General features: G+C 63.4%; 3 protein-coding genes across 4 annotated transcripts; 2 read left to right on the top strand and 1 right to left on the bottom strand.

Annotated features, from left to right (window-relative positions):
• Positions 1 to 3,173: 3,173 nt before the first annotated feature.
• On the bottom strand, positions 3,174 to 12,482 carry TMEM8B (transmembrane protein 8B). Of its 2 annotated transcripts, none has more exons than XM_072860130.1 (12): positions 10,536 to 12,482; positions 9,738 to 9,945; positions 9,317 to 9,450; positions 8,923 to 9,182; positions 8,308 to 8,663; positions 7,889 to 7,985; positions 7,562 to 7,685; positions 6,058 to 6,200; positions 5,682 to 5,860; positions 5,447 to 5,593; positions 5,257 to 5,373; positions 3,174 to 5,053 (listed from the first exon to the last, which is right to left on the bottom strand). In XM_072860130.1, the coding sequence occupies exons 1-12, from the start codon at positions 10,937 to 10,939 to the stop codon at positions 4,718 to 4,720; spliced, it is 2,505 nt and encodes an 834-aa protein (XP_072716231.1). In that variant the 5' UTR covers positions 10,940 to 12,482; the 3' UTR covers positions 3,174 to 4,717. The 2 variants fall into 2 exon arrangements, with proteins under 2 accessions (XP_072716231.1, XP_072716232.1); XM_072860131.1 differs by having other exon boundaries at positions 6,073 to 6,200.
• Positions 12,483 to 14,981: 2,499 nt separating this feature from the next.
• Positions 14,982 to 21,793, top strand: TAF1C (TATA-box binding protein associated factor, RNA polymerase I subunit C). The gene is given in 20 exon segments (XM_072859619.1): positions 14,982 to 14,999; positions 16,082 to 16,258; positions 16,376 to 16,403; positions 16,406 to 16,468; positions 16,704 to 16,810; positions 16,903 to 16,998; positions 17,089 to 17,159; positions 17,239 to 17,395; positions 17,398 to 17,491; positions 17,561 to 17,671; positions 17,779 to 17,890; positions 17,966 to 18,049; positions 18,170 to 18,305; positions 18,402 to 18,489; positions 18,492 to 18,520; positions 18,674 to 18,745; positions 18,747 to 19,231; positions 19,349 to 20,672; positions 20,758 to 20,862; positions 21,255 to 21,793. Coding segments are annotated over 18 exon segments (2,592 nt in total). The 3' UTR covers positions 20,013 to 20,672; positions 20,758 to 20,862; positions 21,255 to 21,793.
• HINT2 (histidine triad nucleotide binding protein 2) lies at positions 20,577 to 21,894 on the top strand. The gene is made up of 3 exons (XM_072859618.1): positions 20,577 to 20,672; positions 20,758 to 20,862; positions 21,820 to 21,894. Exons 1-3 carry the CDS (start codon positions 20,577 to 20,579, stop codon positions 21,892 to 21,894), a joined length of 276 nt encoding a protein of 91 aa, XP_072715719.1.
• The last annotated feature ends 1,125 nt before the right edge of the window (positions 21,895 to 23,019 follow it).

Below are 23,019 nucleotides of genomic sequence, written 5' to 3'. Positions count from 1 at the left end.
TGCCCCGGGTCCATCCCAGATTCCCTTGTCCCTGCTCTGGGCTGGCTCTGTCATGCTCAGCTCTGTCCCAGATGCATGGGACAGGTACCCGCAGTGTGGTGCTGCCCCGGCGGAGGGACCTGGAGAGATGCCCCATGGCAGGAGCAATGCAGGAGCATGCACTGGGGCTGGGCTTGCTCCATCTGTAGCTGTATCTCCTGTCTGCGGGTGCCTGGCTCCCACTGGGCCCTCACCCAGCACCCTCCACACTGGGGCTGAAGCTGTGAGGGGTCCCTAACATGGGACGAGGGCTGGGGATGGCAGCAGGAGGGTGAGACACAGGGCTAGGGGATGGGGGGAGAAGGAGGGGTGAGCAAGCAGGGTCTTCGTGGGTTACACCAGGAGAAACCAGGTCCCTTTGCCTGCTCAGAGCTGCTCCCCCCAGGCTGGCCACGGCCAGGCTGCTGTCTGCAGGGCTGAGGGACGGCCAGAGACAGAGCAGGGTAGGCGGCTCCAGCGCCTGTGGTTTGTGCGGCAGTGCCAATCGTGAGCAATGGATGGGTCTGCGTGGGGAGGGTGGTCAAGGCTTGCTACTCTGATGAGAAAATCAAGTGGCTGCAGGGTGCGCCAGGAAAATTGCAAAAGAAGAGAGCAGCTGGCCCATTCTCCCAGCCTTTCATCATCCCCAGAGCGGCACGGTGACAGCCGTGCCTGGCCAGGGAGCAAGCTCCGGCTGCACCCACGGCGGGATTTACATTGACTGTGGTGGAAAGGCCTCATCTCGCTGGGGCCCGGCAGCAGAGCGAGCAGGATGGGGGCAAGGACCTCCCGGGGCAGCAGTGGGGGATCTGCTGCCTCTGGCCATGGAGCTTCATGAGGATGCAGGGTGCAAACGCTGAGGCAGGGACAGGGCAGGATGGTGCATCCCTCCCTATACACCTGCCCCTGCACCCTGCAGAGGTAATGCCATCCTTGGGGTCTCATTGCACAGGGACCACCAACCCCCAGGCAACCCAGCTGGTGGCACTGACAGCCATGCTGCCACCCACACCTCACAGCCCCCAGGGCTAGCAAGGGGCACGGTACTCTCCTGTACCCAGAGAGACCCCAAAGGCTGGGACCTCTCACCAGCCCCCGCCTGCTGCTGCCCGTTCAGGCCTGCGTGGGCAGGGAGAGGAGGAGGGATGATGGGTCCTGCCTGCGCGCACGCAGCCCGCTGCAGGGCTCAATAATTCAGGCCTGACACATTAAAGTTGCATGGCGTGCAATTGCCGTCTGCAACAACAGACTGCATCAGGGCCACTATCTGGTGAGCCTGGCCCGGCAGACATGGGCAGGCAGCAGTGGCAGGGCCCAGCAGCCCCACAGGGAGGGTAGGCTGCGGGCAGCAGGCAGAGCATCCCTGCAGTGGGAGTTAGGGGTGGGAGGAGGTTGTGGGGGGAAGCATGGTCCCAGCCTTTGGGATACCCATTTCCAAGGAGCATGTGTCAGAGCAGGGAATGCCAGCCCAATGGCACTGACAGCCCAGCAGGCAGTATGGGGCTGGAACACAGGAGGCTGAACCATGGCAATGCTGTCCCCAGGGCCACCTCCCTCTCCTGCATCACCTGTGTCCCCTGCAGCCTCCCTGGCAGGACAGAGGCCAAGAAGGCTTGTGTTGCCCCAGGCACCTTCCTGGCTGTGTCTGTCCCCACGTCCCTGCAGCCACCCGCCCTGGTGGGGCTCAAATCCCACCATCCCTCCCCAGCATCGAGGAAGCAAAGCTCTTCACCAGCTGTTCGGGGAGTCAGTTGCCATGAGGATGTCAGATGTACCTGATTGTTATAGGGACACTGTTGCCATGGTTATGCAGTTGCTGTGCCTGGCAGAGGCAGGGATGGAGCATCAGGAAGGCTGTTTGCATTGGGAGGGGAGTAGGAGTCACAGGGACCCCAGTTTTCTGGAGTGGGGGAAAGGCAGAGTCCAGCCTTTGCCCCAAGTGCATCCCCGTGGGGCCGAGGCTGGAGACCATGGGGAATGCACTGGCAAAGCTCACCCAGCCCCATAGGGATGGACAGGCCGGTGCTTCTGACCCCGCAATGAAGGGGAGGTAGCTGAGGGGACCCGGAGTCTCCCATGGGGTGTCCCAGCACACTCCCAGTGAAGCTTGGTGGGAGAGACAGTGCCGCACACCCTGTGCTGGGTGTCCCACGGGAGAGAGCAGCTTCGCCACGCTTGGTGACAGGAGCACTGAGCAAAAACCTTTCAGTCCTGCAAGAGGGCCCTGCCCGTCCTGTACTTGCACCCCACCACGATGCCCCCCTGGGCTGTGCCAGCCTTCTGGGCAGAGGGACGGGCTTCTGCCCTGCTGGGGCTGGGGGGGGGGGAAGTGGAGAGGGGGATTCCTAGCTCCCAGCAGGCAGCCTGTGGGCCCTGGGGGATGAACTGGGCTGGCACAGAGCACCTGGATCCCCTCCAGCGCTGCTTGGCCAGGCTCCCTCCCTGGCAGTGTGCTCGGCCGCTTGGCCTGTCCTTGAGATGAAAAATGCAGTCGTGGGTTTAATTAAAACAAGAGGGAGCACTGAGCTGCCCCAGCAGCCTGGAGAAGCAGAGCCCAGCAAAGCCAGCACGTGGCTCCTCCGGGCTTCCCCAGGCTGCTCTGCCAGCTAAACCCCCTGCCCACCTCTGCTAGGACTCCCCAGGGGGTCAGGACCTGCATGTGCCACCCCGTAGTGTCTGCCGTGGGGCAGGCCAGGGGCTGCGCAGCTGCTTGCGAGGGGAATGTGCATCCTGCCACATGCTTGCTAGGCTCTGTTATTGTAGGGTCTACACAAACTCGGCAAGCAGTGGGTTTGCGCTTCAGCCCCGCAGCAGTGAGCCAGGGGATGCAGGAAGGGTAAGGATGCTGCAAGGAGTGCTGACCACTCCACAAAATCGGGGTGCTTGTGTGCAGGGCCATCTGCCAGGCTGGTGCACACACCAGAGCAGCACAAGCCCTGTGCTTGGCGTGCACCGTGCTCCAGCGTGTTGCTGATGTGAAAGCTGAGCTCCTCGTTCTCTGGGGGGCTGCTACTGTTGGGGGGATGTGATTGGACTTGCTGAAGTGAGAAACGGTTTTAATTAAAAAAAATTAATCTTTAATCAGCCCCCTGGCTGGACCAGACAGGGCATTTGGCATGGCAGAGAAAGGGCCGGAGGGTGAGCTCTCAGGGGGAGGAGGGCAGTGGGTGCAGGTCCCCCAGCCCCCTTGCACAGTGACTGGGGCTCCTGCCCAGCTGCCTGGGCTGCCCGGCATGCCTCCACGCCAGGCTGGCTCCCCACAGCCATTGCCCCCCGCACAGCCCGGAGATGTGGGCAGCAAAGCCCTGAACCCGCTGCCACCACCGCCATGGAGCTCACCCCGCTCCAGCCTGCTGGGGCCCAGCTCCCAAGCAGCAGGTTTAATTAGATTGCAATCCCATTACGGAGCTGCCCGCCCGCAGTTGCTAATCCTGTTAGGCATCCAGTAAATCTCCCTGCACTTGGGCTCTGTCCCCGGGGTACAGGGAGGGGGGCTGCTGGCGGGTGGCTCTGCTGAGTCAGGATGTGACTGCCAGGATGCAGAGCTTTGCCCTGCGGGGTTGGGAAGAGCCTGGGGGGTTAGAGCAGTCCCCCACAGGGGTGAGAAGGGGCAGTGGGGTTTCCCCTCTCCTCTCTGGTCCATCTTGTCCCCTCTGAGCCGCAGGGGCAGGGTGGAAATGCCCCATCCTTGAGCCACATGCACAGCTCGGGTGTTTGCCACCACACCATGGTCATCACCAGCTCAGGTGGCTGCTGAGCCCGTGAGTCTGACCATGGGGGGGATGAGGAACAGGGGCTGAGACAGGGTTGCCCCAACCAGATCAGGGGGTACAGGCCATGCAATGCCCCTCCCAGTGATGCTCAGTGCCCTGCAGAGACAGGGCAGCTGCTCATGGCTGGTGACACCGACAGGGACACAGGGTTGCCACTCCACTGCTCCTGGGTGGGTGCACCCATGTGTGGGGCACTGAGGGGGGCTGATCCAGGCAGCAGGATGACATGAATGGGGCTGTGGGCTGCTGGGGATGTGGCCCTTGCAGACAGTGCATTCTCAGCCCTGCGCATCGCCACGGCAGGCAGCACCAGGACCACTCCCCACTGGCAGCTTCCCCCAGGCCTACGGGCTCCCCACAGTCCCAGCTGGGGGGGGACCCTGGCTGCCCTGGCACAGCACAGCTCCCCATGGGTCAGGAGTTACAGCTATCCCACGAGAGCTCAGTACCACGGTGAAGTCCTCCCAGCTCTGCAGCCTGCCCTGCAGTGAGCCAAAAGGCTGGAGGCCCTGGCCCCCCACCTCTTGCCGGCCACCTTGCTCCATGCCGGAGCTGCGTCAGCCTCAGAGCAGCCCACCGCAGAGCAGGAGCTCTTGCCACAGGACCCTGAGCGAGAGCAGGAGTCCATTGCCATTCCCCCCTCTGCACCCAGCCACGTCCCCTGGGCACCTCCATGGCCCTGCAAAGAGGGGAGCGTGGCCCCAGCTCAGCCTCGAGCCCCCCCAGCTCTGCACTGAACTAAGCCACAGCAACTCCTGGAGACAAGTTCAACCAGGCTGTAATTGCAAGAACAGGGCGGCACGGGCGGCTGTGTACCTGCCCAGAGGAGTTCTGGAGCTCCCGGGATGGGTGCCAGCAAAGAGAGGGGGTGCCAGGCCCCCGCAGAGCTGTTGTCTATGACAGAGGAGTCTGGGCTGCTGACGGCATCAGCTGGTACAAATGCTGTTGATGGAGGCCACGGCTGGGTTGACGAGCCCCAGCTCCTCCTGTTCGTTGATGCAGAGCTGGTACCCACAGCCCTTGCGCCGGGGCAGGGGCCCCAGGCGCCCGCTGGGCTTGGCACGGGGCGGCAGCAGGAAGCCGACGCTGCCAGCGATGAGCAGGTGCCAGATGCTGTGGATGTAGAAGTAGTTATCCTCTGTCTCCACAAAGGCGTAGAGCAGCACAGCGGCCACTGCAATCAGCACTCCTGGGCACAGGTAGAAAGCCCAGCGCTTCCAGGTCGGCGGGTAGCAGTGGCGGCGCCGGATGGTGCGAGCTGTCTGTGGTGGGGAAAGGGGGGACTGGAAGAGGCAGCCCTCACGGGGATGGGCACAGCCCCCACCAGAGGAGGTGGTTCATGGGGAAGGGTGAAGGCAGCGGAGGGGAGATGCTGGCAGGGGAGTAGGGCTGGACGGCTGGGCAGGACGTGGAGCATGTCCAGGATGGGGACATAAGGGGATGGGTGGGGACAGCATCTCCTTACCCAGGCGATGGCCATGATCCCTAAGGCAAAGAGGCTGGGCCCCAGCAGGTTCCAGAGCCCATGGCGGTCCATCTGCAGAGCCATGGAGAGCAGCATGGCCCCCAGCAGGTACAGCACCTATGAGGCAATGGGGCACATGTCAGGATGGGTCCCTTCCCTGGCCCCCCGCATGCCCCCTCTCCCCACTCGCCTGCTTGACCATGGGCTGGAGCCGGGCCATGGCGATGACAGTGACCCAGACGGACATGAGGGATCCCAGGAAGTCGCAGAACTGCAGCACATCGTACTCCATGATGCAGAACGCCACGATGCCAGGCTGGTCACAGGCGTGGTAAAACTGGGGTGGGGGGGAAAAGGTGTGAGAGCCACCCCACACAGCTCCGGCCCATCACCTGCCCTCCAGCTGCCCCCAACCCCATACTCACAGTGGAGAAGAACATGGTGAAGATGTAGATGGCGGCTTCCAGGAGGTAGTGGCTGCGGACAGCAATGGCCACAGGAGGCACAAACATGACATTGCTGAGGCACAGCAGCAGCGTGGAGAGGAGCTGGAAGCCGTAGGAGAAAGCCTCAGCGTTGTCCGTGCAGCCCCAGCCATTCCAGCCTGTGGCCAGGGAGAGCTGCCGTTACCCCTGCAGCACCCGCAGTGGCTGGGGAGGGAGCAGGGAAGCCCCTTTCCAGCACCCTGTGGAGAGCTGGCACAGGAGGACTAATGGGGTGCGCAACCCCTGGGGAGGAGGGGAGGATGCTGGGGGGGTCCCCGGGTGCAGCGGGCATGTGGGTGCCTGGGAAAGCTCTCACCAGCTTTGCACTCACAGGCGGCGTACAGGTAGTTGTTGGTACGCAGCAGCTTGCACTGACCATAGATGCCACAGTCGTCGATGCAGGGCGAGAGGTAGGCATGCAGGTACACCTCGGCCGTCACGTTGGTGCAAGGCTCAAACCTGTGGTGCAGGAGAAGGGGGTCAGCTCTCGCCCTGTGCCCCTCAAGCAGCTCCCACCTGCTGCACCCAGACGTTGCTGACGATGGGAGACCCAGGGACTCAGCAAGCACGGAAATGAGCTGCTTTGGTGCTACACATGGCAGCTCAGAGCTGGTCCCCAAGGATCTTTGCGCTGCAATTGTCTGTGCCAGGCTGAGCGAGCAGGAGGAACGTGGCCGTGCTTAGACCCACTTTTCCTTTAGCAATGCACTCAGCTGGCTCCTATTTCATCTGGATTTTGCTGTGCAAACACCGTGCCTTGCAATGCCTGCGTGTGACCATGTCGTGGAAGGACCGGCCACAACTGGCAACTCAGCATGAACTAGAAATGCAGTGGAGGAGTCAGAGCAGGCACACCACCCCCGCTGCCCCACGCTTCCCATGCACACAACTCTGGGCACACCCAGCACCTCGGCAGCCTCCAGCACGCAGGAGCACAGACAGGCCCACATCCAGACAGCATGCACCAAGTGCTGCCTGTGCACACGCAGGCACCCCAACATGCACAAACATGCACACAGTGCCATCTGTACACATGCACAGGGCACGTCTGCACGTGTGTCTGCTGTTCCTGCATGTGTTCATGCAGCCAAATCTGCACACACGCACAAAGAACGCACACAGCCCTGTCTGCTTGCACAAACCCAAACATGCACACAGCGCTGTCTGCATGCATGCACCAAATGTGCATGCAGCACCATCTGCATGCATGCACCGAACACCCAGTGCTGTCTGCATGCATGCACTGAACACACACACAGCACCATCTGCAGGGCACAGAGCCCCACATGGACTCTCACGTGTACAGACACATGCACACAACCACCCCTCTCCTCTGCAGGACTCTCGAGCAGACACATGGGCCAGAAGTAGAGTTGCAGACACGGGACCGGTCCCTGGAGATGCTGAGTGGAGCAGGGGCACAGCAGCCTGACCAGAGCTGCCCCCTCATACACACAGCCAAGCCTTGTCCTTGCAGTGACAGCCCAGTCCCCTCCTGGGCATGGGTACAGATGGGCACTGCCACAGAGACAGGCAGGCACCAACAGATGCACGGCGTTTGCAAGCTGACAGGCGCTTCCTAACCAAGAGACAGAGGGAAGAGCCGTGGGGACCCACAGATGGTCAGGCAGGTGCAAGCTAGAGCCATCCGTGCCCACGCAGGCACTCACATGGTGACACACAGCCCGCAAAGCCACGTGAGCAGTGACATGCTGGGTGGGGACCAGGTACACCCACAGACCCACGGCACACGTGGATGCAGGCTGTGGCAGGGACGTCCCCTCTGGGCACGCAGGAAGGGGACACGCCGGGGCTCTTACCCATGCTCCGTGGCACAGAGCGAGCGCAGGCTCAGGTACCAGCTGCCCGTCTGGGGGTAGGGAATCCGCAGGCGGCTGAGGCTGGCCGTGGCATTGACAGAGAGCAGGAAGCCTGCCAGGGACTCTGCAGGCCGGGAAAGCTCCAGGTGAGCAGGGCAGGGGGCAGCCCCTTCCCCTGGGCAGAGCTGGGATAGGGTGCCCTGTGCCAGGCTCCAGGGCCAGATGCCCCCATGGTCTCTGCCTTCTCCCACCCAGCCTCTCGCTGGACACGTGGGGGAATGTGATCCCCACAGCCACGGCAGGATGGACACGCGCAGCCCAGCCTACCCGTCTTGCAGGTGACCGATGCGTTGTCACCGGACATCAGCGGGACTTCATGGTTCAGACACCCGAACACTGTCGCATTCTCACCACACAGGGAGCTCTGATGGCAGAGGAGGAAACAGCCCTAAACCAGTGCCAGGGATGTCCCCTGCTCTGACAGCACCCGGCTCGCAGCACACCACCTAGCAGTGCCCTAACCCACTGCCCATCACCTAAGAACACCCCAAATCCAGGCCATCATCCTGCCCTTAGAGCACCCTAATCTGTGCTCTATCACCCAAGAGCTCCCAAACCATGGCCCATGACCCAAGAGCACCCCAAATCCTGTCCCTCGCCTTGCTGCAGCCCCAACATCACCCATCTCCCAGCCCGTCCCCCCCAGGCTGCCCTGCCCCATCCAGGGCACAGCATGGCCACCTCACCACGTTGAGCCGCAGCTCCAGGTTGAGCACCCCACCACTGTCCAGCACTGGTAGGAGGTTGATGACGAAGACAGCGGGGTGGTCAGGTGGCACTGACACATTGGGCCCGAAGAAGATGTAGAAGTGGACGGAGAAGGTGTCCAGCTCATTGCGCAGCGTGGGGCGGACTGGCCAGCACCGCTCGCCGGTGGGCGAGGCGGTGGGGATGGGGACTGGGTGCTTCATGCTGTTGGGGCTGGCAGACAGAGGGCTGTCCCCCAGCGCCAGCCTACCCGCAGAGCCGAAGGAGTGGGGCATGTTCATGGAGGCACTGGAGGGCAGGAAGGGTGGACGGGCCAGGCTGGGTCGGGAGCAGTCTGGAGGGCAGAGCCATCAGCCTGGGCACCACACAGCCCCTCCAGCCCCCTCTTAGCTCCCACCTCCCCTTCTTGCCCACCACTCACCTGTATCTGTAACCCAGCCCCAACGCCTCCCAGTGTCCCCATTCCAGCAGAGCTGAGTATCACCCTGCACCCAGCTGGGGCCAGATCCTGCGGGCGTCCTTTGCCCCCCCACCGGTCACCCAAGCAGAGTCAAGACCATGCCCTCCACCCGGACCTCCCCATGCACCCTCACCTGTGAGCTGCACGGTGACCTGGAAGGAGATGGTGCCCGGCACCCCAGGGTGTTTCTCCACCAGCACATAGTACCAGTGCTGCCAGAAGGGTGGGTCCAGTGCCAGCTGGCAAGAAGCGTGCTCCCGGCAGTCCAGCGCTGTGGAGTTGTGCAAGGGGGGAGCCTTGGCCCGCACGCGCAGCCAGAGTGGGCAGCCCTCGGCCCCGCGGCACCTCAGCACCTCCACCAGCATGTGTGACGTGTAGCTGGGCACAAACACCCTGCGGGACAGCAGTGTCAGGTCCTGCCTCTCAGCGTGGACCAACAGGGCTGGGGAGGCAAGCCAGAGGGATGGGGCACCCTAAGCTCCCCACCCTGGAGATGCCTCCTCCTTAGGAGACCCTCTCACACTCACTTGTAGAGGCAGGAGCGGTTGTGAGGGGCCATGCTCTGCTTGGTGATGTAACCAGGGTACAGCACGGCAACGTTCACCAGGCGCTGCACAATGAGCTGTGGCTGGAAGAGATACTGGCACTCCTCGTAGAGCCCCTGCACCAGCAGGACAGTCAGCACAGGGCAGGAGGGGACCAGCCGCACAGAGCCACCATCCCCCAGCTGCTGACCCTGCACCGCAGCAAGGGGTTGGGGTGCAGTCTGCCCAGGTGCCCTCCATCCGGATGTGCCCAGGACCCCCACCAAGAGATGTGGTAGTCCTCCTGTCCCCCATGTGCCCCACTTGGGACACCTGCCCCGGGCACTGCCAGCCAAGGACAGTCAGGCCCCAGCAAAGCCCTGCAGCGAGCCCTGCCACTCCATGGTCCCCCCAAGCCCTTCACCTTGACAGAGATCTTGCCCTCATCTTTGGGCAGGTGGGCAGCCAGGAACCAGTCCCCGGGTAGCGGGCTGGTGACATTAAACACCCCCGTGGTGCGGTTGGGCAGGGTCCAGGTGAGGGTCAGTGCGAAGGAGCCAGGGACAGCTGTGTCCCTGGGGAAGTGTGTGTGCAGCAGGTTAATGACGGAGGGAGCCCCTGAACGGAAATACCTGCAGGAGAGACAGCAATTAGCAGGGCGCAGGCTGGGCATCATGGCAGGGACAGCCTGCCCTACACGTGGAGGTCTGTCCTCCATGCTATTAGGAAGCTCAAAGACATGATGGGGAAGCCATCTGTAAGATGGGACCTTGCTGGAGATTGTGAGCTTCCTTGGGTGGGTGTTCAAGCAAAACTGCTCATGTATGAGATACACAAAAGAGTGGAGCCTGCAACGGTCCTGGGAAGATGAATAATGGGGAGTGAGCATGTGCGCATGTGTGTGTGTGTGAATGTATGTGCATATATCATAGAATCATAGAATCGTTTAGGTTGGAAAAGACCTTTAAGATCATCGAGTCCAACCGTTAACCTAACACTGCCAAGTCCACCACTAAACCATGTCCCTAAGCACCACGTCTACATGCCTGTGTGCATGTGTATGCATGAGTGCCCCTCTGTATGTGTGCATGCATATACATGCACATGTGCAAGCAAGAAGCAGACAAGAGCAGGCAGGCTCCAGGGCAAGTCCAGGCAGTGGGCAGCAGGGGCAGGCAGAGGCAGGCAGGAAGGAAACAGACAGTGCAGGCTGCTTACTCACACGGTGATGCTACGGTCTGGGCATTGGTCCCCAAAGGTGCCACCCTGCTCCTTGAAGGTGATGAGTTTCCAGACAGCGATGACTGTGTCCTCGGGGATGTGGAAGTGGAAGAGCTCAATGCTGGCAAAGGAGCGGAAGGGGCTGAGCTTGCGTGGTGCGCGGGTGAAGTAGTCGGTCACGAAGAGCCCATCTGCAGAGGAGGCCCAAGGGGCTCTCAGCAGGGTGGGGGGCTGGGGGGGTGCAACACCCCTCCCAGACCAGGCCCACCCAGGATCCGAACATGCCCCAAAACCAGCAGCCCGGAGGCAGGAGGGGCTGGGGCTGTGCCATTTCAGTGTGTCCCCAGGGCTAATGTCAGCTGTCCCAGCTGCGTCTCCCAGCCCTGGCACAGTCTGCATCATCATGCCTGGTTCAACATTGCCTCAAGCCCAGTTCCTGGAGCTGTGGGCACTCATCCTCTGGAGCCTCGGCCCTGGCTGCTCAGGCTCTGCCCAGGTGCAGCCCACCTCTTTCAACTCACGGTCCTCTTCAGTGAGGACCTGCTCCCTGCATTTTACCTGTAATAAAGGGTCATTTCTCATGGCTCCAGCTCTGCCCCAACAGGTCAGCTCCCACAGGGACACACAGATTCCCCCCTTCTCTGCCTGCTGAGGAGGCTCAGCACAGAGCCTATCATAAACTGCAGAGTCCCACCCTAGAGCCACAAGGAGCAAGACTGCACTTCCTGCACAGCCTCCCAGCTCTCCCATGGTTTGCAGAGGAGAAATGGTGCACATATGTGTGCACATATGCACACGTGGGTGCTGTCTGCATGCATGGCAAAGTGGAGGCGTGCACACCCACATGCATGGGCGCGCATGGCTGTGTACAGCCCCATGTCTGCAAGACACTTCCTGCAAGCCCACAGCACTCACTGGGGCCACATCTCCCTGCCCAACTGTCTGACAGTTTGATTTCCAGGGATTTCCAGGAGCCCAGGCAGCAGAGAGGTAGCCACTTCCTTGGCACAGTGGAGACAAGGGAGACCTGGTCTCCAGACAGCAGCTGTAACTTCACCCTACCATTGCCACACTTCCCCAGTGCCAGCCTGGGAGACCCATCCATTATTCCCTAGAGATGCACCAAGGATGAGATGCACCTCCCTACAAGCTGCTGGCAAGGGGGATCTCAGCAGAGGATGGGCTGGGAGCAGGGCTGTGCCCAGGAGGACTCGTCCAGTGGGGAGTGGGATAGCTGAGAAGAAGGGCTGCTTTGCACAGTGTGCACCTGGCTGGGAGTGCGCACATGTGCTTGTATGCACGTGTGTTTGTGCCACATGTGTGCAGCCCCAGCAAGCTGTACACTGACATGCATCTGCTCTCTTGCCTGGAACAAAGGCAGCTCCCCCTCCCCTTTGCTGCCAGCCAACACAAGTCAGGCATGAAATACCTCTCTCAGTGCAAGAGCACATGATCCCAATTTCCACACCATGAACCACCAAGCCACTCCACAGCTCCCCTCCCCACGTGGGGACAGTGACCTGGCAGGGGACCCCAGGGAGGAGGGGATGTTGAATGCAACTCCAGGAGATGGCATGGGGGAAAGCACTTGGAGCCTCCCGGTCCCAGCACGGTTCCTCATGCCCACTCACACGGGGCAAGGCAGAGGGAGCCGGCTGCAGGAAGAGGGTCAGACTGAAGCCCCGTGGTGATGTGGCCAGAGCACAGGGGAGGGTGCTGGAGGACGGAGCAGGATTTCCTATCCATAGAGGGGGGGAAACAAGTGCTCCTCTGCCCCAGGCCAGCAGCCGGGGGAAAGCAAGTGCTCCTCTGCCCCAGGCCAGCAGCCGGAGCCGCGGGACTCCCCGCTCCGGGACCGCAGCCCCAGGTCGCGGCCGGCGGTCAGCACCGCGGACAGCTCCCGCGGCCGGCGGTCAGCACCGCGGACAGCTCCCGCGGCCGCCCCACCGCTGCCCCATAGGGGTCGCCGCCCTGCAGCCCGGCCCCGCGGCACGGGCAGTCCCCGGCCAGCTGCCCCCCTCACCAGGGAATGCCCCCTCTACACCCTCGTGTACCCCCCCGCAGCCCCGTCTCCAAGCCAACTCCCGTGCCCCATAGCACGCTCATCGCCTCACATAGTCCCGCCGGTGCCCCCCCGCACATCCCGATGCCTCGCTGCGCGCACATCCCCCTCTGCATGCTGTCCATCCTCGCTGCCCCACTGCATGCGCACAGCCCTCTGCCCTGGGGACCCGCTGCATCTGCAGCCTCCCGGACCCACTGCCCATGCATCTTCCCCCCCCGGGTGTTCCACTGCATGTGCACCGCCTGTGTCCTCTTGGCACACACACCTCTGTGCCCCACTGCACATTTATCTCCATGCCCCACTGCATGTGTATCCCATGCCCCACAGCATGCTTATCATCATGCCCCACTGCACGCACATCCTTGTGCCCCATTGCATAGGCATCTGGTACCCTCTGCACATGCATCTCCATGCCCCATTATGCAAACACCCCACTGCACACGTATCTCTCTGTCCCATTGCACATGCACCTTGTGCCCTATTGCACGTGCACTTTCTGCCCCATTGCACACACACCCCACACCCAACTGGGCACACCTCTGTGCCTTGTTGCATATGTACCCCAAACCCCACTGCATGCACACCCCATCCCTTGTTGCAGACTCACCATGTCCCATTGCATGTGCATCCTGCATCCCATAGCAGGCGGACATTGCGCCCCACTACACACACACCCCTGTGCTCCATTCTCACCCACCCCCTGCCCCATTGCGTGCATACCCCACATCCCATTGCTCGTATACCTCATACCCATTGAGAGCACATCCCTGTGCCCCACTGCACACCCCCCACGCCCCACAGTATTCAGACCTCCTACCCATTGCACACACCCACCCCATGCCCCACGGCACATGCACCCTGCACCCCGTTGCATGTGTACCTCATTCCCATTGCACAAGCACTCCTGTGCCCCATTGCACATGCACCCTCTGCCCCACTGATCATGCACCCCATGCTCCGTTCACGTGCACTCCTACACCCCATCCCGTACTCGTCCCTGTGCCCCGTCGCATGTGTGCCCCACATCCGTTGCACGCACACCTCCCCGCGCCCCCGGCCTCGCGGCACTCACCGGCAGGCGGCGGCAGGAGGAGGAGCGGAAGGAGCAGCAGAGGGAGGTGGAGGAGGAGGGCGAGCAGCCGCCGCTGGCCGCCGCCCCGCCGGCCCATGCCGCCGCGCCGGCTGCCGTGGGGCGCGCACTGCCAGCAGCCCCGCTGCGCACTGGCGGCCATGACGTCACCCGCCCCACCCCCGGGGCCGCCCCCGCGCGACCATTGGCCCCGACACGCGTCAGTCGCCGGCAGCAGCGCCCCGCCCCCCGCGGGCCCCGTTCTTCCCGGGGTGGCCCCGCCGCTGCTCGGGGCACCGGGGGGCAGGGACACGGGCAGAGACGGGGATACGGGCTGGGGGACAGGGACATAGGCTGGAGACAGGGACACAGGCTGGGGGTCAGGGACCTGGGGCTCGGGACAAGGATACAGGCTGGGGACAGGGATATGGACTGGGGGACAGTTGCACAAGCTGGGGCCAGGGACACAGGGCTGGGGGACAGGGGACATGGAGTTGGGATGCAGGTGGCCATGGGGCCAGGCTACAAGGGGGACATAAGACATAGGTGAAAGGGGCTGTGGGGCTGGCATGTAGGGGGACAAGGGGGCTACAACACCAGGGGCAAATGGGGTGTCCTGTGGAGAGAGGATGGGAGGCAGTGAGGGCTACCTATGGGGGCTGTTTAATGGGAGTCGGGTGGTTTTCTAACAGCAGCTACCATCTTATTATAATAAATTAGAATATTTATCTTATAGAGGAGGTGTCCAGGAGAGGGGGTCTGGGCACCACCTGTAGGGATGAGGGCGTCCCAACTGGAAACGATCTCATCACACTTCCCCAAACTCCCCTAACATCATCCCCAAACTCCCCTGACATCACCGTCCTCCTTGGCCACAGCAGAGGTGGGCAGGTGACTCATGGGCACAGCTCCACCTCCAGGGGGTGCTCTGCCTGTGCCAGCCCTGCTCCCGCCCCGTGTCCCCATCACAGAGCACCCCAGGAGCTGCAGGAGGGAGCAGCCACACCCGGTGGTCCAGCCTGACTGCCCAGCGGCCTCTCCTCAAGAGCGTAGCCCCCCTCCAGGCATGGCTGGGGTCCCCTCCCCAGCGCAGACCTCCTGGGTGGGCAGCTCTGCCCTGGGCATGGCTCCAGGGCAGGTGGCCCCTGGTACAGGGACTGTATGAGGCTTGGGTCCTTGGCCCTCTCTCCTTGGGAAGGGGACAGGGGAGCCTGTCCTCCCCAGGATACTCCCCAAAGGCTCCAGGGTCCCACTGGAGCTCCGTGGGACAAAGACCCATCCCCTGTGAGCGACACCAGTGGGCGTGGGTACCCATGGGGGTGCTGGGCCAGGTAGGACCCTCATAGAGAACCTGCAGCCACCCTGAGGCACCAGAGCCAAGGCAGGAGGGGGGTCCCCGGGGCCGAGCCGGCATGGGGTCACACGGGAAGGGCAGGGTGGGCTGAGGGGGGCTGGAACAGCTGCCCCATGGTCCCACATCCCCCAGGTACGTGGGGTGCCCCATGGCTGTGCAGCCCCCAGGCACCCTCCCGCCCCCCAGGGCACAGCAGACCCCACCATCATAAGTCACGGCTACAGCAGTTCCCTGCCAACCCAGAGTGCCCGGCCCGGGTGTCTCTGGCCACGCAGCACTGGGGCCAGGCCGGCCACGGAGGACAAGGTGTGCCCACGGCAGGATCCGTGGGGCAGTTCCCCCTCTGGCCGGCCTGGGGGCGAGGAGGGGGGGGCAATGCCCACGCCTGCCCGCCCCCCGGTGTGGTCCGGTCCCGATGGCTCCCCCAGTGCCGGTCATGGACCAGTCCGGTCCCCATCGCTCCCCCCCCACCCGGTTCCATCCCGGTGCCCGCAGCAGCCTCTGGTCCCGGTCCGGCCCCCACGGATCTCCCCGGTCCCGGGGCGATCCGCGCGGCTCCTCTCCGTCCCGATGTGGGCCGCTCCCTGCGGCTCCCCCTGGGCCCGTTCCGCTCCACGCGGCTCTCCCTGATCCGGCACGGTCCCGGCACAGTCCCCCGGGCTCCCACGGGTCCGGTCCCGGTCTGATCCCGTGGCACCCCCGATCCGTTCCCGGTCTTGGTCACACTCCCGCGGCGCTCCTCACTCCCGGCCCGGTCGGGTAGGGTCCCCACGGTGCCCCCCACTCCGGTCCCCGCGGCTCCCCCGGGTCCCGGCAGCAGAGGTGTGTGCGCTCCCGCCGGCCGCCAAGGGAACGGTAGTACTCCACAGCGTTCTGCCGGCGGTGCCGCTCTGGTCCCGCTCCGTGCCCGGGCGCTGATTGGTGGGCGGTGCCAGCAGCGCGACGCGGCGGGGCACTTCCGGTGGCGGCGCCGTTCTCGCGCGGCCACTGGCTGGCGACCGCCCCCGCCCCGCCCCTCCCTGTGCCCCCAGCCCAATATCGGTGCCCCGGGGGTCATAGAGTTCCCGCCCGTTCTCTTCCCCTCCTACTTCGGTGCTGACCCGCCCGAGGAGGAGGAGGAGGAAGAAGAGGGGGAGGAGGAGGAGGAGGAGGAGGAGGAGGGGGGGGTGTCCCTCTTCGGCCGCCAGCTAGGGCGAGCACGGGCAGGTGCTGGAGACCGGTCCCGGCCGCCGCCAGGTGAGGCCGCGGCGCAGCCCTCCCTGCCCGGGCCCGGGGGGTCGGGGCAGGGCGAGCCCGATGGGGGGCGGGCAGAGGCCGCTCTCACCTCCCACCTCCTACCTCCTCTCCCTGCAGGCCGCGAAGGCGTTCGTGCCCCGCCGCGGCGGGATGGGGAGAGCTGGGAACCTGCCGACGCCGCTGCCGTGCCCTTCCTGCCTCCCAACGCGAGTGAGGGCCGCGGGAGGGGGAGACGCCCCGTTCCATCTACGCACCCGCCTGCCGAGCTGCCCTGCGGCTCTGGATCCCCGCTGGCTCTGCCGCGCTGGCACGGGGAACTTTAGCAACTTTCCCCGGCTGTGCTAGCACAGGAGGGAGCGGGGATGGGCAAGCTGTTGCCCCGCGGTGCTGCAGCGGTGTCCAGGTACTTGTGCGGTACCGGCTGGCCCCTGCCCTCTCCCCACAGGCTGCTGGGTCCCCTCGCTTGCGCCTCAGGACATCCTCTACCGCAGCATCCTGTGCAGGAAGCTCTGGGCAGGCAAGTCTGGAGCTGCCCTGGACTTCACCAAGCAGGTAGGGCCTGGAGTGCTGTGTCCTGCCAAGGACCTGGGGGGATGGCCTGGTATCCCTGCACATCCCAACCCCTCCCTGTCCTTCCTGCACAGCTGGGCCACTTTTTTGTGGATCATCCAGAAGATGCATTTGGCTCCCTGGGGCAGCTGCTGCACAAGAACTTCTACCTGGGCAACTCCAAGCTGAGGGTCAGTGTCCATCCAGGGGTGACAATGCCATCCCCCACCCCTCCCCTTGCAGCTGTCAGCCCCAACCTCTGCCTCCTCTCCTCCCTGCAGAGACAGGCCTGGGACAGCACCATCTGGATGACTGTCTTGATGGATGAAATCAACCGTCTGGAGGCCAGGTGGTAAGTGCCCCCCATCCCTGAGAGGGCTGGGGGGGCTCCTGCTCTCTCCCCCCACCTGATGCTGACTGTCCCCCTGCAGCAGCTGCCCCCTGCAGCACCTTGCCTCTTGCCTGCGCTGGTTCTCCCACCTCTGCTGCAACTGGCTCTTTGAGGTGCCACTGGGGCTGCTGGCAGACTGCGTGCACGAGGAGCTGCTGCTGCAGTAGGTTGGCCTGCTCTTCTACAACAGCTCTGGGGGGGGGGGGGGGCGCTGGCCTGGCTGCCCCCAAAAAACATGGGGGCACACATGGGCCGCCTGGTGTACCCTGGAGGGCAGGCCATGAACCACCTCTGTATCCTTCCCCGTGGGGTGTCCCCAGGGAGGAGGGATCATGTTGCACCACCCTTAGCCGGCACCCCAGATTTCCAGGATGTGGTGCTGGAGGAGCTGCCCTGCGCCTGGGGCTCCCCAGCACAGTTTGAGCTCAACGGGCACATCCGGCAAGTGGCTGCTGCTTGGGCGGATGGGGAAGGTGAGCAAGCCCCAGGATCTATGCCCCAGGCTGGGCAGAGAGCCCCCAGCTGGCAGGGAGCCCCTGGGATGCTGCCCTCTCATGTGCTGCCTCCTGTCCCCTGCCATATTTTGTTGGTGTCTGCTTGGACTATCACTGTGGTATTTGGAGGGTGCTGGATAGGACAGGGTCCACCCCCACCCCACTGCAGGTCATCTGCACTGGCGTGCCTGCCTCACTGTCAGGTAGGTGCTGGGGGAATGGAGCTTTGCAAGGAGAGGGCTCTGCTGCCATCTCTGCGGTGATGCCATGGCCCCTGTCCGGCAACCCTCACCTCCCTGGGGAGCTGGCCACCCACACCCAGAGCAGAGCCATCCATCTCTGGAGCATCGAGATGGGGTGAGACCAGGCACTTGGGGCCAGGAAGGGGGCTCGTGCAGACCCCTGGGTCTTGGCATGGGGGAGGCTCAAGTGAGAAGGACAACTCTGCCCTGTGCTAGTGCTGCCTTCTCCCTGCAGGCTGCAGCAGCTCCACCATGATCCCCAGACCATGTTTTCTCGAGATCACTTGCCCTGGTGCTGGAGCGACATCACCGCCCACCTGCGGGTGCTGAGCTGCACCGACCACGCTGGCCTGCAGTGCCTGGATGCCTGGGTGGGCCTGGGAGAGGGTGGGCATGGGGCTGGCAGCAGGTGGGGGAGAGGGTCCCCCAGCCTGGGGTGCTGACAGCACCCCAATTTGCTGCTGCAGGCCCCTGAGAGATGCCACTTTGACTTGTTCAAGGTGGGTGAGGAAGCCAGCTGCCAGCAGGGTGAGCATGTGGTACTGCCCATATACCTGCCCCCTCCCAGCACCTCATCACCACTCAGGTGAGTCCTGCCATACCTGGGGGGACAGCCAGGAGCCATGTGTGTCCCCTGACACATGACCCCAGTGCCCACAGGGCAGGGGGATCACCCAGCTGAGAGGGGCTGCCACAGGCTGTCAGGGTGAGCCCCACTGAGCTGTGCTCCCCATCCCAGTTATCTGTGTATGTGCTAGATGAGCGGTTGCCACTGGTGCCTGTGCTGGAGTGGACGTGCATGATGAAGGCCCCCCCCTCTCTTTGCCCACGTGATGGTGGGGGGTCCTGGGAGGAGCCATAAGGTGCTGCTCAGCACATCCCGCACCCAGGAGCTGCTGCTGCTGCAATACCAGAGTGAGAGACAGGGCTCTGGAGTTGCTGTGGGGCTGGGTCTTCTCTGTGCCCACATCCCAGCCTCCTCGCTAGTGGGACTGGCTACTGCCCTGGCATCTGTGCTCACCGGGCAATTTTTGGCATGTCCTTCCACGGGGGGCAGCTGGTCAGCTTGCCAGCTGGCAGGGCCTCTGCAGAAGCTGCACAGCATCACTGACTGCCTGCAGCATCTGCCTGCCCAGCTCCCATACTGCCACTGCCTGCTCCAGCAGTGCTTTGGCACCTCTGCTGCCAGTGGGTGTCCTGTGCCTTCCTGGGGTGCAGGTCCTGGGGGGAGGATGCAGCCCCCAGGCTGTGAGGATGGAGGGGAGGGTACAGCCCTTGCTGTGCCCTGGGGTAGGGGGTGAAAAAGCAAAAGCAAAGCCCTGAACAACCCCATGCACAAGGTGAGAAATTAAATGTCTAGAAAAGGAGGTGGGGGGCAAAAGCCAGCAGTGAGCATGCTCATGGGGGTATAGAGCCAGACCCCATGGCTGGCCAGGTCCCAGGAGGGGCCCCAGGGCCCAGACCCCGGTGGCAATGCATGCCCTATCACCACAGGGCTGGCTGCTGCACCAGGCCAGGCAGGAAGGGGGCTGCATCCAGCGCTGGGAGCCCCCAGGCCCCTGCCCTGCCGCAACCCCGGGAGCCGGCAGGGGGTCTGGACCCCCCTGAGCCCCCGTCTGATGGGGGCCTGGTCTGAGGCCTGGGGGCGGTGGTGAGAGGAGAGGATGAGCTTCAATCTGGTGCAGAGGCAGCAGGTGCTGCAGGAGCAGTGTCAGCAGTGAGCCCGGGGCCGGCACAGTCTCTCGGCCAGCTTCACCTCCTCCCTCACCTACTGGTCCGAGCTGTTAGAGCTGAGCGACACGGCCCCCCTGCCGTCGCTGCTCTCCCCCAGCCCCCGTGCTCGCCCGGGAAGGCTCCCCGCCAGGCAGGGCAGACCCCCGGCATCGCTGGCGCCCGACGAAGCCCTGCTCTCCTCCCAGAGCCTGAGCTTCCGCAACATCCCCAAGAAGCAGTAGAAGACGCTGCGGGACTACTTGGCAGTGAGGGCCGAGGGCCTCCCAGAGTTCCCCAGCAACCAGGCCAGCCAGCTCTCCTCTGCCTCCAAGTCCCGCCGCAAGCGCCCCTGCATGGGCTTCTGAGCACCCAATAAACCCCGCCTGGCCCAGCCTCCGCCCCGGGGTCCTTGGGGGAGCACTGGCGGCGGGGAGGGTCGGGCGGGAGCTCGGCGCGCTCCTCTCCGGCGGGGGTTCGCGGGCCGGTGTGTGTCCCCACGGCCCGGCAGTGTCGCCTGCGGGGGCGTGCGCGCGCTTTAAGGTGCCGGGGTCCAGGCGTAGGAGTGACAGGGGCGGGAGCCAATGGGGAGGTGGGGTGGGGCGGCGCGCGGCTGGACGATGCGGGAGTCGCGGGACGGGGAGGTTAGCTGTGCCTTCGCCCTGCGGGACGCTCGCCGCTGTTCCCACCCTGGGCCTCCGAGCACCCGTGCGCATCCATCCTCACCCCCGCGCGCACCCCCATCACCCCCATGTGCCCCTCCCATCATCCCCGCTGCACCCCCCCCATCACCCTCGCCTGTGTGTCCCCCTGTCCCCCCCCGCATGCCCCCACCACCCCAGGCCACGGGGTCCCTGTCCCCGCGGGGGCAGACTGTGAGGCTCCGTGTGCTCCTCCGCCCCAGCGGCGCTTCACGGCGCCCGGCGGGCAGGATGGGGAGGTGGGCAAGGCGCAGCGGGCAGCCTACCATCTTCAGCAAGATCATCGCCCGCAGCGTGCCTGCCACCATCCTCTATGAAGACGACAAGGTAGCGGGGACAGCAGGGCGCGTGTCCCCACCGGGAGGGAAGGCAACACCCACGGGTGTGGGGCTCACCCTGCTCCCCCCGGCAGTGCCTGATCTTCCGCGACGTGGCCCCCCGAGCCCCCGTCCACTTCCTGGTGATCCCCAAGCGCCCCATCCCCCGGATCAGCCGCGTGGGTCCCCAGGACGCCGAGGTGAGTCCGGGGGGGTCCCTGGGACGTGGAGGGGGGGACATGAACGGTGCTGACCCTCCTGGGGCACTTGCTGGTTGGTGGCGGCGCGCACGGCGCAGGCGGAGGGGCTGGCCGATGGCTATCGCCTCGGTGAGTTGGTGTCCCCTCCACCACCCTGCCGTGCTATGGGGCAGGACCCTCGCCGGTGGTCCCGGGGGAGCAGGGCCGTGGGGGGTGGCCCGGCGTGGGGCTGGCCTGACCTCTGTCCCTCTCCCAGTAGTGATCAACGATGGGAAGCATGAAAGGGTTCAATCCCTGACAATCCCTGACTAAGACTTTACTGTCATACATAGACTTGCATTTTTTAGTTTCACTTGCATCCTTGTTCTCTTTTGTTCTCTTCCCCTGCAAAGATAGTTTTGGTTACCTGCTGAGCAGAGCTGATGATAGGACATTTCCTGTAACTTCTTACCTGATAAGACTAAACAGGCCTGGAGCAAGCTCGTTAGGCTTCCTAATTAAATCACTGATAACAGGAACTCAGGACGATTGTGCCAAAGATAAGCACCAAAGAACTAGCTTAAATCGACCCCCTTGTAACATTCCAAGGCCGAAGGACTGATGAGCTAGCTCAATGACTATATATGGACAAAGGAAGCCCAAAGTTCAACTAGCGGACAACGTGAGGAAGACTATGGAAGACCACCGGAAGGGTGAAAAGACCCTAACCCTAATTTTACTGTGCATGCTTGGACTATGTAAATGAATTCCGGGAACTCATCACCATAAAACTGCCCTTTTCAGGAAATCGGATGAATATGTATGATTTTTCTGTATATGAACTGATGTGTTGTGCTAACCTGGCGGAGCACTTGTGGCGGAGCGATCCCCAGTGCTGCCCAGCGCTGCAATAAAGAATACCTGCTTAATAGTCATCCCGACTATTGAGTCCTGATTTCGGCTTTTCATGGCAACAAGCACAATACCCAGTCCGTCTACCACCTGCACCTCCACGTGCTGGGGGGGCAGCAGCTAGGCTGGCCCCTCGGCTGAGCCCCCCCACCTGTCACCCCCCAACAAAGCATGGACACCCCAGCAGGACTCAGGGTGGGGACACAGGTGGGACTTGGTGCCCCCCTTCGCAGAGGGGGTCCAGGCTCCCCGTGTTCCAACCTTTCCATGCTGGAGATGCTTTGGAGCCCCCCCACTTGGAGCAAGAGGATTTTGGGAGGTGCCCATGTCCCACAGGGCAAAAGGCCCATCCTGATGCCTGGTGCCAGGCAGGGAGGGAGCAGGCTGGGTGCTGCGGGGCCACTGTGTTTGCCACAACCAGGCCATGTCCCTGAGCTGAGGCGCATCCCAGGGGTGCCAGCAACACCCCATGCCCTGGGCTGCCTGCCCAACCCCACTGCCACAACCTAGCCCCAGCACCCCTGTGTGCCCCCCACCCTGCCTCTGGGTGCACCCCGATGTTGCTGCCTGAGCCCCAGGCCAAGCACTGATGCTTCTCTGCCTTACAAAAGTGAACTAATTGCACTAAATTGAACTAAAAGCACTAATTGCACATTTACTACTCCTCACCCCTGGAGGGGCCTCATTGGGAGCTCCCAGGTGGTTCATAGCCCTGAGCTAATGGCACTGCAGGACAGTCTGCATGGTGGGCATGCTGCCCCCTGCACATATGCGTACCCCTGTACCACCACACTCGCGACACTGCCTGCACGTGCACCGCTGTGCAAAACTCACTGCACTGCACGCCCCAGACCCCCTGCACATACACCACTGTGCAAAACGTATTGTACACATCAGACCCCTGCACCTTCATTGTATCACACACCCCAGACCCCTTACGCATGCACTACTGTGCAAAACACATTGTGTTGCACACAGCAGACCCCCTGCACATGCAGAACACGGGCAGCACTGTACACACGCAGCAGCGCTCAAACATATGTGTGTACACACATTGACTGCAGACACATGTCCGCACGTGGCCATGTCCACCCCAAGAGGGGTGCACACACAGTGGGACTCACACACATGCACACAGCCACACGCTCACCGTGAGCACCAGGCCACACATGGGCGCAACAGGCCGCTCATTTGCCACCAGCGCACAGGTGCCTGTGCGCTCCCTGCCCTGCACCTCCTGCTCCCGCTGCAAGCTTGGCCGTGGAC

This window comes from Ciconia boyciana, chromosome 4, assembly GCF_034638445.1.
Source record: "Ciconia boyciana chromosome 4, ASM3463844v1, whole genome shotgun sequence".
NCBI lineage: Eukaryota > Metazoa > Chordata > Aves > Ciconiiformes > Ciconiidae > Ciconia > Ciconia boyciana.
This window is presented reverse-complemented; position numbering and strand designations above follow the sequence as displayed.